We start from the raw sequence: 17,664 nt of genomic DNA, 5'->3' as shown, positions 1-17,664 counted from the left end.
CTAACACACCACTGTAAAGCAATTATACTCTAATAAAGATGTTAAAAAAAATGGATTAATGACCTAAATGTAAGATAGGATACTATAAAACTCCCAGAGGAAAACATAGGCAAAACACCCTTTGACATAAATTGCAGCAAAATTTTTTTGGATCTGTCTCCTAGGGTAATGGAAATAAAAACAAAAATAAACAAATGAGACCTAATTAAACTTAAAATCTTTGTCAAAGCAAAAGAAACCATAAACAAAATGGAAAGACAACTTATGGACTGGGAGAAAATATTTGCAAATGATGCTACTGATAAGGGATTAATTTCCAAAATACACAAACAGCTCATACAGCTTAATATAAAAAAAAGCCAAACAACCAAATAAAAAACGGGTAAAAGACCTAAATAGACATTTCTCCAAAGAAGACATACAGATGGCCAAGAGGCACATGAAAAGATGCTCAATACTGCTAAGTATCAGAGAAATGCAAATCAAAACTACAATGAGGTATCACCTCACACCAGTCAGAATGTCCATCATCAAAAAGTCTACAAATAGGGCTTCCCGGGTGGCGCAGTGGTTGAGAGTCCGCCTGCCGATGCAGGGGACACGGGTTCATACCCCGGTCCGGGAAGATCCCACATGCCGCGGAGTGGCTGGGCCCGTGAGCCATGGACGCTGAGCCTGCGCGTCCAGAGCCTGTGCTCCACAACGGGAGGGGCCACAGCAGTGAGAGGCCCGTGTACCGCAAAAAAAAAAAAAAAAAAAGTCTACAAATAATAAATGCTGGAGAAGGTGTGGAGAAAAGGGAACCCTCCTACACTGCTGGTGGGAATATAAATTGGTTCAGGCACTATGAGGAACAGTATGGAGGTTCCTTAAAAATCTGAAAATAGAGTTACCATGTGATCCTGAAATCCCACTTCTGGGTATTTATCCAGAGAAAACTCTAATTTGAAAAAATACATGCACCCCAATGTTCATAGCAGCACTATTTACAATAGCCAAGACATGGAAGCAACTTAAATGTCTATTAACAGATGAATGGATAAAGAAGATGTGGTAAATATATATATATATATATATATATATATATATATATAACAAATGGTATATTAGCCATAAAAAAGAATGAAATCATGCCATTTGCAGCAATATGGATGGACCTAGAAATTATCATACTAAGTGAAATAAGCCAGAGAAGGACAAATATATGATATCGCTTATATGTGGAATCTAAAAAAATGATACAAATGAATTTATTTACAAAACAGAAATAGACTCACAGACACAGAAAACAAACTTATGGTTATAAAAGGGGAAAGGAGGGGAGGGATAAATTAGGAGTTTGGGATTAACATATACACACTACTATATATAAAACAGATAACCAACAGGGACCTACTGCATAGCACAGGGAACTATATTAAATATCTTGTAATAACCTATAATGGAAAAGAATCAAGATATAGATAGATAGATAGATAAACAGAATCACTTTGCTGTACACCTGAAACTAACACAATATTGTAAATTAACTATACTTGCATTTTTAAAAATGGTTAAAAAAGTATAATAAAAATGATTCATTCAATACAGTGAATTTTCAACATGCAATCAGAGCTCATTAATGGACTTACCCCGTACGCATGTTGTACAGAAAAGAGAATAAGTACGAGCAACCTACGAAAAAGCAAAAACGCGGATTAATTTAAACTGCTGGTTTTAATGCAAAACAAACTAAAAAGAAAAAGAACACAAGAATTAACTCCAGAAACCTTTTTTTTTAGTTTCCAATAAGGTTACTATTGCCAGTTGATTGTCACAAGTGACAAGATAAATGTTATCCTCTCTCTGGATATCATCACTACATTTCCTCCTTTTAATCAGTCAAGTACTCACAACCTTTGGTGTGGTCCTCATTGTGCTGGGTGCGGTGGGGACACTTGGAAGGTGAGACCTGGATGGACGGATGATTGGAGGGAGACGACTCTCATAATGAAAACTAGAGGAAAGCTGGAAGGAGGCAGCCTTGTCCAGGAATTGCTGCAAAGACTAGTGTATCCTGGATGCTGTTAAGTGGAACCAGCCGGAAGGAGGGAGGATGGAAGAAACCTAACCGGACTGGGGAGACGGTTTGGAAAACAATACGAACAAGTCAGGGGAGAGTTAGGTAGTTCAGGGTCTTAAAAGTGAGGCAGAAATCCAACTGGGGTAACATCATTATTATAGAGAAATTTTAACAGGAAAGATGCAACCAAAAAAAGACTGAATGTGTGTGTCCTACCCCAATTCATATGTTGAAATCCTAAGCCCCATGTGATAGTATTAGGAGGTGGGGCCTTTGGGAGTATTAGGTCATGAGGGTGCAGTCCTTGTGAATAGGATTATTCCCCTTCTAAAAGGACCTGGAGAGCTCTCTCTCAGTCCTTCTCCCATGTGAGGATACGATGAGAAGCCAGCAGTCTGCAACCCAGGAGAGCGTCCTCACAAAAACATGCCCATGCTGATACCCGGATCTCAGACGGTCAGCCTCCAGAACTGTGAGAAATAAATTTGTATTGCTCATAAGCCCCCCAGTCGATGGTATGTGTCACAGCAGCCTGGAGTGACTAGGACAACCACTCAAAACTGCGTATGTCTGCCTCGGGCTTATAACCGTCCAAGAGCTTCCACATCCGTCATCGCATTGAATCCTTAAAACAGAGCTTGGATGGGAGGAGAACTGGGGCCCAGACTCGGGCTGTGATTTCTCTGCCACCCTTGTCCCTTTTTTCGTGTAGAGCCTTCTCCTCTCTGAAACCTCCTGTCCAAAGGAGGCTTATTTCTCCATCCTCGGCTCCTTCTTCTTGCGTTGAGATGCTGATAAGCATTACAGAAACCTACAGAGCCGTGCCTCTGCGTGAGACCCAGGCTAGGAGATGGGGGACTGGGAGTGGGTCCGGCCCACACTCACGGGCCTCCACACTAAAGTCCCCCTTCTCCGCGACCCTTCTCTTGGAATTCATGACAATTCCAGTATAGGCCAGGGTGGCATTTCAGTGTAGTAATGGAGTAAATCAGAAAAGAAAAAGGGGAAAGACGTGTTAAATAGAGGGAATAAACTGTTTTAAATCAAAAAGTATTTACAACAACTGTTGTTTAATCAGGTCGTTATCCCTTTGGACATTTGTAAATAAGGACAGGTTACATCTTATAGCAATTTTGGCCTCCGTATATATAGTCTCATTAAAATTGTAGGCAACGTAGGTTTTTCCACATTTTACACCAGAGCAAACTGACTCAGAAATGTTGGATAACGTGCCCAAAAGGCTGTAGGCAGAGTGGCTGGGAGGTGGCACTCGAACAGATCGGAATCCCTGTGACTGTCCCTTCTCCCCCCACCCCATCCCCCATTTGTTCCTCCCGCTGCTTAATATATTTAAAAATAAGGCAATTCCTTTTTTTTTAAATACAGCAGGTTTTTAAAAAAATAAGGCAATTCTATTTTTTATGTTTTTTTTTTTAAATTATAGTTGATTTACAATGCTGTGTTAGTTTTAGGTCTACAGTAAACTGATACAGATATATATATGCACACATTCTTTTTCAGATTCTTTTCCAATATATATTACAAGATACCGAATATAGTTCCCTGTGCTACACAGTAAGTCCTTGTTGATTATCTATTTTATATATAGTAGTGTGCATCTGTTAATCCCAAACTCCTAATTTATCCTTTCCCTCTCTTTCCCCTTTGGTAACCATACGTTTGTTTTCTATGTCTGTGAGTCTGTTTCTGTTTTGTAAATAAGTTCATTAGTATCATTTTTTTAGATTCCACATATAAGCAATATCACATGATATTTGTTTTTCTCTGTTTGACTTCACTTAGCATGATCATTTCTAGTTGCATCCATGCTGCCACAAATGGCATTATTTTATACTTTTTTATGGCTGAGTAATATTCTATTGCATATATCTACACCATATCTTCTTTATCTATTCATCTGTCGACGGACACTTAGGTTGCTTCTATGTCTTGACTATTGTAAATAGTGCTGCTATGAACACGGGTTCATGTTACCTTTTTGAATTAGAATTTTCATCTTTTCCAGATATATGCTTAGGAGTGGGGTTACTTTTTTTTTTTCTTTAAAGAACAATTCAAAATTAAGAGTACTTTGCAGTTTGCTTCACATTCGCTCCAAATAAATAAGACTTGGCTGCATTTCTGAAAGAATTGCGTCCTCCCTCCCATCCCCCTCTCTCCCTTCACTGCCCATCAATACATATTCATCAGCTCCAAAACTTCTCACATGTTTCACCGTTTAACATTTCCCTGTCTTAATTCCCAAAATTTTTTTTAGTCACCTCGAATAATCTCATATTAGTTTCCTACTGCTGCTGTAACACATGACCACAAACTCAGTGGCTGAAAACAATACAAATTTATTCTCTTATGGTTCTGGAGGTCAGAAGTCTGAAGTAGGTCTCACTGGCAGAAGATCAAGGTGCTGGCAGGGCTGTGTTCCTTCTGGAGGCTCCAAGGGAGACTCAGTTTCCTTGCTTTTTCCAGATTCTAAAGGCTGCCTGCATTCCCTGGCTCACGGTCTATTCCACCTTCAAAGCCAGTGGTGACCAGCTGAGTCTCTCCCTTGCTGCAACCCTCTGACCTCTGCTCTTTTCATCACATCTCCTTCTCGACTCTCACTCTTCTGCCTTCCTCTTTTGCTTCTAGGGACCCTTTTAATTATACTGGGCCCACCCAGATAATCCAGGATAATTTCCTCATGGCAAGGTCAGCGGATTAGCAACCTTAATTTCATCAACAACCATAATTCCCCCTTGCTACATAGCAGAGCACGTTCAGAGGCTCTGGGGATTAGGGTGTGGTCATTATTCTGCCTACCCCACTCATGAAGTGCATTGTCCTAACTCTCCTAGTTATAGGGACCCTGCTGCTCTGGACGTATGAGAAGGTTTTTGCTATTCAAACCCAGTGAATAGGAGAGCAAGAATCTGTAGGCTTGTGCGTCCTCCCACTGGGTGATCATGTGGGTGCAACTGGCGGAGAGGAGAGAGGACTGCTGTTTAATAATAAAAATGAATCACAGAATGGCAGCAGGCATAATCCATAGATTTCTGGAACAACTGGGCTTTTTGACATGTGAAGCATTCAGATAATTTACACCTGCAGAACCAACCTTTAGGGGAAATTATTAAATAAAAACCAGTGATCGTACTTGAGGACACTCACCAGGAATCTGTGGCCAAGGGCTTGATCCACCTGAAAGAGCGCCTTACCAATGCCATGTGCACGAATTACTTCATAGTCAAATCTTGGTACTTAAAAAAAATTCTGCCACTCTTCTCTTCCAGAAGACTCTCATCTACAAGTGAGGTTCTATGTCCTGGGTTTAAAGTCTGTATATGTTAAATATAAATATATCTCTTAAAACAGAGTATGCATTATAATGTTGAAAATAATTACTTTCATCATTCAGAGTTAGTGATGGAAATATTTTCTAAAGGGGAACTTCAACAGTGTTTTGACATAACAATCTTTTCTTAGCAATGGTTAAACTGAATACTTAATTTTTAATTCTTACAAGTAAAAATATTCTCAAATTCTTTACAGCATAAATATATTTTTGAGAAATGAAAAGATATATGTATGTAATGCTTGTACAAAAAATATTGCTTCATTTCGCTAAGGGGAATTTTCTTCTATTTAATCTTTTCTCTTAAAAATCCAAGCTACAATTCTTTCAAGTGCTTTTTTAATTTTTTGAAACTAAAAAGGAATCCCCTAGTATAGAAATACACATTTTGCCTACATACAGCAAATACATATAAACATGTTTTTATGTAAAATGGTACAACATTCTGGCAGGTCGTCAAAAAGTTAAACATAGAGTTACCATATGACCCAGCAATTTCATTCCTAGGTATATACCCGAGAGAACTGACAACATATGTTCACACATAAACTTGTACATGAATATATACTGCAGCATTATTTGTAATAGCCAAAATATGGGAACGACTCACTGCAACCGATGAATAGATAAGCAAAACGTGCTACATCCATACAACGGAATACTATTCGACCATAAAAAGCAGTGAAGTACCAATCCGTGCTACAACATGGATGAACCTTGAAAACATTATCCCAAGTGAAAGAAATCACATACTGTATAATTCCATGTATATGGAATGTCCCGAATAGGCAACTTCATGGAGACAGAAAATAGATTAGTAATTATCAGGGGTTGGAGAAGGGGAGAGTTGGGGTGATGGAAATGTTCTGGAACTGGACAGTGGTGATGGTTGCACAACATTCTAAGAACACTAAAAACCACTGAATTATAAACTTTAAAAGAGTAAAGATGGGGTGTTTTATTTTGTGAACTTTATCTCAATTTTAAAAAAGAAAAAATATTTTGACTCTAAGAACTGTATGCTTTGATAAAAGATCTCTTTGGCCGAACGAACTGAAATGTCTCATCTTTAAAACTTTGGCTTCTCTGAAGAGCTGTATCTGTAAGAATTGGGTAGAGAGAAGGAAACTGGGAGTGTAGAATGTTACAAACTATTTTTAAACTTCTGGATAAAATCTGGATAAACTAACTCAGTGTTGCATTTATGAAAGACTAGTTTTCCAAGTAAGTGGTGGAACAACATTCCATGATAGTCTCAAAACCAAGTAGAAACAGAATCACTTTGAGTACCTAGATCTTCTCCCATCCCTAAATCCATCATTTAAAATATTTTTTTACTTGCATTCCAGAAGCAAGTCTCTGTAAAACAAATTATTGTTTTATGAGGAATACAAATTGGTTTGAATCATTCAAAATGTATTTGATATTTTAAACAAATAGGAAACACAGTCAAAAATTAAAGAAAACCAGAGGTATTTGCATTTTAACCAAAAAATAGATACATCATGCAATTAGTCTCCAGACGCATTGTGGTAAAGCATGCATCAAGGGGATTTTGTTAAAATAGTGTGTTGCTGTGGTCACCTTTCAGAGGAAGAATGTCTGATGGTGGCCCTAACATCTAGGAGTGTCTCAGTACATTTTAATTGAAAAGATGGCTGGGTGGATAGATGCATGAATGGACAGCTGAACCAACCTGCAGGAACCTAACTGGTCTCCCATTAGTCAGTGGGACTGTCCAATGTGAAAGGACATTAACTAACAGTGAGAGGACACTGCTATGCTGGGAGTAGCCAATGCATTCCCATCACCATGCACTTAGTTACTATATAAGCTCTATGACAATAGGGATTTCATCTTTTTTTATTCACACGTTTACCCCCAGTGCCATAATAGTCTCTGAAATATAATAAGTACCCAATGTATATCTGTTGGATGAATGGACTTATAGAAGACACTCTGGGACCTTTCAAATGTGAATCAAATATATTTAATAGGGGGTGTAAGATGAGGCTAATTTTGAATATACAAGAGGGTAGAAGAAGGGAGAATGAAGGAGATGGAGAGAAAAATCATAATGGCATTGGAAGAAGTAATGAGAAACCAACACTTACTGATTATACGTAGGACCCTCTGCCTAGAGTGTTGCCCACAATCAAGTCACCTCTTTTCACCACAGTTTAGCAAGAAAAGTATTATTTTCATTGCGTAAGAAAAGCAAACTGGGGAATTCCCTGGCAGCCGTCCAGTGGTTAAGAACTCCGCGCTCTCAATGCCATGGGGCAGGGTTCAATCCCTGGTCAGGGAACTAAAATCCTACAAGCCCCACAGCACGACCAAAAAAAAAAAAAAAAAAGACACTGGATCAATTTAATTAATTGTGCAAAGTTGCAGAGCTACTAAATGGCAGAATCTGGATTTCTGGACTCCAACATATGTCCCTTCTCCCAACTGACACCCCAGCCTTCAGACTTTTCTGCTCTCAAACTCCCATTAGAATTTTGAAAAACCTATTTGAACCCTCTCTTCCTTTTTTAAAGTTAACATATAAAATCTTTAATCTTTTTATTGCAAGGAGTATAATTTGGAACATTGTAAATGGTTACCTATAAAATAAAACTATTTTATAGTTTTTAAAAAACTATAAAAATAAAAAACTATTTTTTATAAAAAATAAAAAACTATTTTATTGTTTTTATTGCAGCACTATTTTAGCTGTAGCCAGTACATCACAATACCAGGCAATCTGATTTTCACCATCATCAGTATAAAATATATGCACACGGTTTTTAACATTATTTTTCTTCATGATTTTGTCTTTCCATTCCACTCCCCCACATATATCCTTGTGCAATATAATTTTATACTTGAAAATCATATTGATCACCCCACACTACTTCTCTGCAACAAAAATACATATAAATTCGATATTTTTTTAATTTCTTATAGTCACAAATCTCTGAATCTTAAAAAAGATTTTTCTCCCGGATTGACTTATTGTTATGATTATTAGTAGTATATGATTCATCAAAGACATAAATAAATTTAAATCTTTATAAACAATTACTAAACATTAAAAGTGAAATTATATTGGAAATGTCATTGGCAATGAAAGAAGTGGGCTCTTTTGTTTCTCAGTTAGTTTATTTAGCCCTAGAGTAATAATACTTCTTACTGGAATGAGACAGGTTCAGCAACAATGTTACTTCCATTTTAATTTTTAAAGCTGTAAAGCCTAATAAAACTTATTCACAAAGTTCAGAAGTTGTGAATGGAAGGAATTTGTAACACAAATGTCACTCAATTCTGAGAACTTCTCTTGAGTTGCATATCAAAAGCAATATAGAATTTATCCTCAGGAATCATTTTGAAAGATCTACCACTTGATAGAGTCTTCCTTCAATCGTGATGAAAACAGAAAGTGGGAAACCAAGTGGCCCAGGGGATGTGCAGCCCAGAAGGTAGATGCTTTCTGTTCTCAACACCCTTCATCCGGCCCCACAAACGGTCTGGACAAAGCAGGCTGGTAACATTTGGGATGGATGGGGCAGAGGGATGGGGTGGAGGTATGCCTTTCTTTTGAAAAGTAGAAGGACAGTTGTGAAAGGGGTGGTGAGAACCTAGTCCAAAGGCCCATTTTCAGATAGAACAACCCTAAGAAATAATATCTGTAACAGTTGAGAAATTAATTCCTTTAATTACTTGTCCAAGCTGCTTGCATAACTTTTAAGAATCTTTTGGTCTCCCAAGGGTACATGTACCTCAGTTTGGGGCTCTGTGCCTTAGACGAGCTGCAAAAAGGAAAACCACTGCCTTGTTCACTGTTTTACCTAGAGAAAGCCTAGCATGACTACTTGCTCATTCCACGCATCTGTCTAGCCTGAAAACAAAGCTACAGAGGAGTTGCAGAGACTTTAGGACTGTTCTCCAGCCTAGGGTGCAGCTCCTAGGTCACAGCTAAGTAAAGGCCCATCTGGCCGTCAGCTAGACACCGTGAACAGCGGAGTGTACAGCACTCTACTCCCAAAAGGCTGTCACACATGGTACCCACAACAGTCTACGAGGATTTCCTTTGTTGCAACTGCCTGTGTTAAGAGCAAAAAACCTTTGGTCTCAACCATGCTTTTGATGACACCAAATAAAAACACCCCAGAACAGCATCCCTCTAACCTATCTTCTCATAAATAAAAGGCTGTCATCACATAGGAGTGGCCAAGACAGGATGTTTCTAATTGGAGTCTATCAAAAAAAAAAAAAGCCTGAACAACCCAAATGCAATGCCACTAAAACATATAGAAACAACAGCACTGGGAGAATGCCTACCTTGGAAACTTTTTCAAAACTTCTGTACCTTTCAAAGGGTGTGCTTTATTCTGCCAACTGTTATTCTCAAGAAGGGAGTGTTGAGTGCTATGGAGTGCTGTATCAGAGCCCCCTAAGTCCCCACCTTTGGCTCTTAATTGAGGGCATGACCAGGTTTTCACCACCTGATTCCATCTCCCCAGGCACACGGAAACTTGGGGAATAACCAAAGCTTGACCCAACCCAGAGCTTGGCTTGGTAACACAGAACTCAGGGCCAGAAGATGGTACAAAAACATCTTTTGAACCAGTCCTCTGAAATTAGGACACTGAGAGAAGAAAGGGAGATGAGGGAGGAAGGACGCATCCAGTACATCCTGAAGTACAGCCAGGCGTTAGAAAACTGGGACAAGTCAAGGCCAAGTGCAAGCCCGAGTTTAGAGGAAACAGATAAGCTAAGTAATCAGAAAAAGCTGTTTCCAAGAGAGGAAAACACAAAAAGAGAAAGACAGATGGTCTCATGAGAGGATGAAAAAACCGGCTCCTTCCCGAGAGCCCCCCCAATTCCTGACGCAGTCTTGCAGTCAATTCCCTTTTCTTGAGCGAATTGATCTCTCAAGCAGCAGAGTCCGATAAAAAGCACTGTCCTCATCACAGCTGCTCCCAAGGCTGCGACATACCTCAGGGAGCTCATTTGAAGCCACCCACCCGCAACAGGGAAGCTGAACGTCCGTGCCCTGGGCCTTTGACATCCATCTCCCTCACTGACCAAGTCCACAGGCTCTTGCCCAGCAGTGTATTTATATCAGTAATTTCTAGCATGCATATTCAGCAGATATCATTGTGTTCTCTTCCTCCAACTCCCTGGGATTATTTTTTTTTCTTCACTCCTTTATGAAAATTCCTGGACTCCAATTCCCCTGGGACTGCTTAGGAGTCTGTGCCCAAAATTTTCCAAAGGCTAGGTCTGGGAACAGGATCTGAGATCTTCCAAATCATTCTCTGTACCATGGGGAATTTGTTTTCTCTGCAACCCAATCTTGAATAGAAATACACCGTGCTGGAGTTCTCATCAATTGGGGGATGGGCGGGGGGCAATGGCCAAGATTGGAGGACCAGATAAACAGGAGACTGAGGAGTGGAATCTTCCAGTCACAAAAGGTAACAGAAACATAATGTCTTTTCTTTTCCCAGGTAACATTAAGTCTCTGAGCCCTTTTTAACAATATTTGTTCTTTCAGGGAAATCATTTCTTATTAACTCACTGACTACATGGTCTTTCCTTTGACTTTCTGACACTGAGCTATCTGAAGACTCTGTTTCCAAGCCTAAATTTTTTGGATGGTCTGAACACCTACTTTTGTATACCTTTATCTTTCCAAAATAGAATTCCTAAAGGCTCAGCTTTTGTAAAGATATAAGCAAGGGGCCTCAGGGGTTAGAAAAACGCTCCCAGAAAAAGAATGGCATGCCTGGTGGCTGGATATCTACTTAGAGGCTCATGCTTTCCCTGTTAAGTCACCTGACCTTTTCCCAACATCCAAGTTGGTTACTTTCTAAAACCCCGTATCTTTGGGTTGACTCTACCTGCAGACTTTCAAAGCCTTCAGGTTGATTTCAGCTTTTTAGCGAAAACAGTCAATCCCGTCAAACATCACAAGGTTTTGAAAGCAAGTCACGAATCTGTGTGGTCCATGCACTACTGGAATGTGGCTGGAGCATCATGTTCCCTGAGAAGGAACCGTGGAAAACTTGAGAACTGCTCAAGTAAATTCTTGAGAATATCTCTAAGTTCCAACGTGAGCTCCAATCCAGAATGTTGCTGGATTCCGGCCAGGCTTGCCCCCGCCTTGCCTTCCCCCTAGGTTCAGCTGAATTGTTTGAGAGTGCTGCACAGGCCTCAGTTGACCTTGGAGTTGACTTTGCTAGTCCAGGGCCAAATGGACAATATATCAGCTAATCCACCATTCTGCCAATATAGGCTTTTATTACCATTTTTCTCCATGAGGTCTCCTCCCAAAACCAACAGAACATTTGACCACAGTCTTAATAATGTCACCACGTGGGAAACACATGCAGGTGATATAGGTTCCACAGATACACAACTGATTTTCAAAACCAGATGCTCCCTTTACCTCCAAGTTAAGAATGACATTCTTAACTCAGAATGCTAGATGTCTCATGTCAAAAGCACTACTCCCCCAGCTTATTCTTGGTCTGTGATTCTACCTGCAGGGGGAGCGACTCTGGATTCCCTAGACCTTTCAGACCTCTGAGAGCTGCCTTTGGAGTAAGCTCTGGCAGTAACAGCCCTTGATTCCACTGGGAAGTGCCCACCCGCAACCAACATACTGAAAGGCTCGCGTTTGCTTTTGATGACGTCTTCCCTCCTCCCTAGAGACCCGCTGCCTTCTTCTCCTGGTACCTTGTGGTCTCGTGGTGAGGGACTGAATGCAGGACTGTAGAGTTACAAAGACTGGTGTTCAGATCTTGATCACTTACCAGTATAACCCTGAGCAAGTCTGTACCCACCCTGGGCTCTTGATTTCTCAGTATGTAAAATGAATGCTTGAGAGGATTACTTGAGTCACAATCCGTGCCTAGCACAGTCTCTGGCATGTGGTAGCAGCTCGATAAATGTTTATTTCCTTCCTTCCTAATTCGCCATGCAGGCAAAACGAGCTCCCGATAAATTAGAGAAGGGTTAGAAAACTGGGAACTGGGGCAAGCCTGGCAGACCTCAGGAGGGGGGCAACACTTGATCTGGGAAAGAAGGAAGATCTGGGCAAATGAGAAGGAGAAATAAGCTGTGACAGTCTCTCCTAAAGTACCTTTGATAACGTCAGGAGAAGTTATCCAGAGGGATGACTCTTCAGTTGGTGTAGAAGAAGGTATACAGGGGGACAAGTCTAGTCAAAATCAGAGTTAACTGGACTCTATGAGGACTCTTAGGAAAAGGTCAGTATCTGGCTTTATCAACCAGAAAGCCATCATCATCTTCCTCGCCATAAGAAATTATAATAAGCAGCATTTTCAGCAGGCAACTTATATGCTAAGCCCTGTGCTAAAGGTTTAACACAGATCTTCAATCTTCACAATAACCCCACAAGGTAAGTAATATGACTATGTCCTTTTACAAATAATGACAGTTAGTATGAGACATTTCCAGGGCTCAAACTCTAAAGTTTCCCTTATTAACCACTACAGTGCACAGCTTCAAAATTCATGGGTAAGTTTCGGGGAATTCATCTCCGGAAAGAACAACTTTAGCCTTCAATATAGTAGTAGCAGGGAAAGTCATTTATAAATGCAACAGTGCACTGTGGAATAAAGACACAGACCTACTAGAGAATGGACTTGAGGGTATGGGGAGGGGGAAGGGTAAGCTGTGACAAAGCGAGAGAGACGCATGGACATGTATACGCTACCAAACGTAAGGCAGATAGCTAGTGGGAAGCAGCTGCATAGCACAGGGAGATCAGCTCGGTGCTTTGTGACCGCCTGGAGGGGTGGGATAGGGAGGGTGGGAGGGAGGGAGATGCAAGAGGGAAGAGATATGGGAACATATGTGTAACTGATTCACTTTGTTATAAAGCAGAAACTAACACATCAATGTAAAGCAATTATATTCCAATAAAGATGTAAAAAGAAAACCCAAAAAAACAGTGCACTGTGATACATAGACATTCAGTTTCCCATGAATCCCAGAAAACTAGAGTTCTCCTGTGAAGGTCTTTATGTTTGGAATTTCAACTCTAGAACTCCTGTAGGACAGTTGGAGATCTTAAGGCACCATTTCTAACTAGATTATAGGAAAGTTAAAGCATTTCAGGCAGATATGTAAGCCAAAAAAAAAGAGAGAGAGAGAGAAAGAGAGAGAGAGAGATTTCACAAAAGTGTTCAAATGAACTTTTAAGGTTAAACAGAAATACTGGGGCAGGTGTCCAATTGGTTCCAAGAGAGGAGAAAAGCTTTGTCTCGGTGGGGAAGGAGAACCGCCTTGATGTGAATCTTGGGCCCTTTCTAAGGAGAGCTTAACCACCTGCTTTTCCTCATGGTTGCATCCTGTCTTGTGCCCACCCCTGTTTGCCTTGCTTCCGGCAGGAGTTGGTTCTAGAGACTGAGTCTCCTAGTGGCTTCCTCCCTATAGGACAAGACCTGGAGCTAGACTCCTCTAGGAATGCTTCTGCCACTCTGGAACCTAATAAAAGATTCAAGGGCATCCCTCAAACCTGGGCTTCAAAACTATGCCATCCCATAGTCTGCTACAGACCATAAAACACAGTTAGTGTTTCAGCGTCAAATTTACACATTGGAAAATAACTGAGCAAAGCCAAGAGAATGTGCTGTGTACTGGATACGGATGTCATGTGGGCAGAATGGCCAAGACAATCCGTGGTTGGAAGTTTCACAGAACCACAAAGAATTCCATTATTAAAGTAAGATTATTTCCCCACTAAAATTTGAAAATGAGAAATTTTTGAAACTTCAGAAATTAAGGATAAGAAGAGGTCTATGTTAAATTTTTACAACTACAACTTTACACATATGGGAATGAAACAAAATAATACATAGAATCTTAACTACATAAGAAAATTACAGGATTTGTAAATTCAAATCCACTAAATATATAATAACGGTTAAAATTTAAAGTGATTTTCTATTAACTAGCCTGGCATTAACCAAAAAAAAATTTTTTTTGGAATCATCTCCATATAACTTTGATACAACATAAAAAACACCTATGACTATTATTCATTCAAGAAATATCTGTCAATATATGTCAGTTTCCCATTTTGTATCAAATGCCATGCTAGGCACTAGGCACTATGGATACAAAAGTGAATTTGATTTACCTGAACTCAATATTCGGTAAATCAAATTTTCAACTTACTGAATATTGAATTCAATTTGAATTCAACTGAATTCAAAAATTCAATATCACTTTTAAGTAGATTGGGTAAAGTTAAAGATGCATACTATAATCCCTAAAGTAACCACTAACAACAATGCAGAGAGATATAACTAGAAGTCAAAAAAAAATTTTAATGGAACACTAAAAAATATTTGATTAACACAAAACAATGCTAGGAAGAAGAAAAGAAACAAAAAACAGATGAGATAGATAAAAAGTAAATGGAGAGATGGCAGACCTAAAAACAACTATAGCAACTACATGAAAATGCACTAAAAACTCCTGTTTAAAGGCAAGATATTGGATTTAAAATAGAAAAAAGAAAAATCCAAGTATATGCTGCCTACAAGATACACAATTTAAATTAAAAGACACAAATAGATTGAAAACAAAAGGCTGAAAAAAGATACACCACACAAACCACAAGCATAAGGAAAGCAGATGAGCTACCTATATATTTTTAAGGTAACAAGTGGATTTATTTACAGAGAGACACACTCCACAGAGTGTGGGCCATCTCAGAAGGTGGATGAGCTATATTAATAGCACATAAAAGAGACCTCAAGATGGAAAGTGACAATAATGATCAAAAAGTTAATATATCAGAAATCGATAAATATTACAAACATATGGGCTTCAGAGCAGAATTTCAAAATACATGAAGCAAAAACTGAAAAACTAAAGGGAGAAATAAATAAATTCTCAAACATAGTTGGAGAATAACTCTTCTCTTGGTAATTGATAGAACAAGGTAGAAAATACCAGTCAAGACACAGAAGATCTGAACAACACTATCAACTACCTTGCCCTAATTTATTTATATATAACACTACACCCAACAACCGCAGAGTATATATCCTTTTCAAGTAGATATGGTATGTTCACCAAGATAAATTAATTATATAATAAAACATAAAACAAGTCTCAACAGATTTCAAAAGACTAAAATCTTGCAGAGAATTAAATTAGAACTCAACAATAAAACATATAGGGAAGTTCAAAATGTTTAGAAATTAATCCACCCCAAGTAACCCATGGGCCAAAGAAGAAAATAATTTGAACTAAATGATAATGAAAACAACATATCAAAACTTATGGGATACAACCTACCCAGAGCAGAGAAAGAAACTAGATCTATAAATGTGTACATTAGGAAAAGAGAAAAGTCTAATCATCAATTATAAGTTCCTATCCTAGGAAACTAAGAGAAGGAGAGCAAATTAAACCTAAAGTAAAAGGTAGGAAATAATAAAGATAGAAGAGGAAATCAATAATGGAGAAAATACTCAAGCAATAGAGAGAAATGAATAAAACCCAAAGTGGTTCTTTGTTTTTTTTTGAAAAGGTAAATAAAATAGATTAACTTGACAAATTACCAATGTCATAAATGACAAAGAGGAAACCACTACAGATATATAGACAAATAAACTTGGCAATGTATAAGAAATGAACACATTTCATGAAAGATGCTAATTATCAAAACTGGCACAAGAAGTAACAGAAAACCTGAATAACCCTATAACAGTTAAATTCATAATTAATTAAATTTGTAGTTAAAAACCTTCCCCAAGGAAAACTCCGGGACCAGTTGGCTTCACTGGTGAATTCTATCAAGTATTTAAGATGGAAATAATACCAATTCGTCACACACTCTTTCAGAAAATAGAAGAGAGAACGTTGGTCAACTCATTTTACAAGCTTAGTATTACTCAGGTACCAAACAGACAAGGATATTACAAGAAAACTACAGACCAATATCTTTAATGAACATAAATACGACACTCCTTAACACAATATTAGCAAAGCAAATTACATATTTATGTAAACACAAATGAACTAGGATAGCATTAGCTATTTTTAAAAAGAGCAATAAAGTTGGAGGACTTATATTACCTGAGTCCATGATCTGCTATAAAGCTACAGTAATAAGAACAATATGGTATTGGTAAAAAAAAAAAAAAGAGATGTGTAGATCAATAGAACAAAAAGGCCCAAACAGAGATGATCAAATGATTTTCCATGAAGGTGCCAAGGCAATTTAACAGAAAAAGTCAACAAATAGTGTTGGAACAACCCGATATCCATACAGAAAAAAATGTTAGAAAATAGATCCTTACCTAACGCCATACTCCCAAATTAACTCAAAATGGATCATGGATCTAAATGTAAAACTACTATAAAAGAAGAAAACATAGAAGAATGTTTGCAATGTTAGCATAGGTGAAGATTTCTCAGATAACAGGAAAAGCATAAACCATAAGGAAAAGGTTGATAAATCGAGCTTCATCAAAATAAAAACATTTGCTCTTCAAAAGACACCAATAAGGAAATGAAAAGAAAAGCCACAGAATGGGAGAAATATTCAAAATATATACATCTGGCAAAGATCTTGTATCCAGAATATATAAGTAGCTATTATGACTCAACGGTAAGAACAACAACCAATTTTTTAAATGGGGAACAGAGCTGAGCAGACACTTCACGAAAGTTCTCTGAATGGTTAATAAGTACATGAAAAGATGTTCAACATCTCTAGTTATTAGAGAAATCAAAAGCACGTTAACTGCCACTGTGTAACCATTTGACTAGCTAAAATTTAAAAAGTTGGCAATACCAAAAGAAGGCACCAAAAATACATGGAGGAACTGGAACTCTCATACATTGCTGATGAGAATGAAGATACAGCTACTTGGGAAAACTCTTTCTTTTATGATTAAATATACATCTACCCTATGGTCCAGCCATTTCGCTCCTAGGTATTTATTCAAGAGAAGTGGAAACACATGTCCACACAAAGCCTTGTACAAAAATAGTCATAGTAGCTGTATTCTAGTAGCCCCAAACTGGAAACAATTCAAATGTCCTACAGGTAACTGGATCTTTAAAAAAGCGATGTCCATACAATGGAATTTTACTCAGCTATAGAACAGAACAAACTGCTGATACACGTAACATGGATCAATCTCAGTATTGTTCTGTTGAGCCAAAGAACCCAGACACCAAAGGGTACACACTGTATGACTCCATTTACATA

General features: G+C 38.5%; 1 protein-coding gene across 1 annotated transcript in view; it reads right to left on the bottom strand.

Annotated features, from left to right (window-relative positions):
- The window catches only part of COL4A4 (collagen type IV alpha 4 chain), a 135,821-nt gene that overhangs the window by 112,957 nt on the left and 5,200 nt on the right, over positions 1 to 17,664 (bottom strand). The window contains exons 2-3 of the mRNA XM_067740375.1: positions 5,231 to 5,397; positions 1,632 to 1,674 (exon numbers count right to left, since the gene is read on the bottom strand). Of these exons, the coding sequence (XP_067596476.1) occupies positions 1,632 to 1,674; positions 5,231 to 5,286 (99 nt within the window). The 5' untranslated portion in view covers positions 5,287 to 5,397. The remainder of the gene's footprint in view (positions 1 to 1,631; positions 1,675 to 5,230; positions 5,398 to 17,664) is intronic.

Source organism: Pseudorca crassidens, chromosome 6, assembly GCF_039906515.1.
Source record: "Pseudorca crassidens isolate mPseCra1 chromosome 6, mPseCra1.hap1, whole genome shotgun sequence".
Lineage (NCBI taxonomy): Eukaryota > Metazoa > Chordata > Mammalia > Artiodactyla > Delphinidae > Pseudorca > Pseudorca crassidens.
Note: the sequence above shows the minus strand (reverse complement) of the source record. Positions and strands in the feature narration are given on the sequence as shown.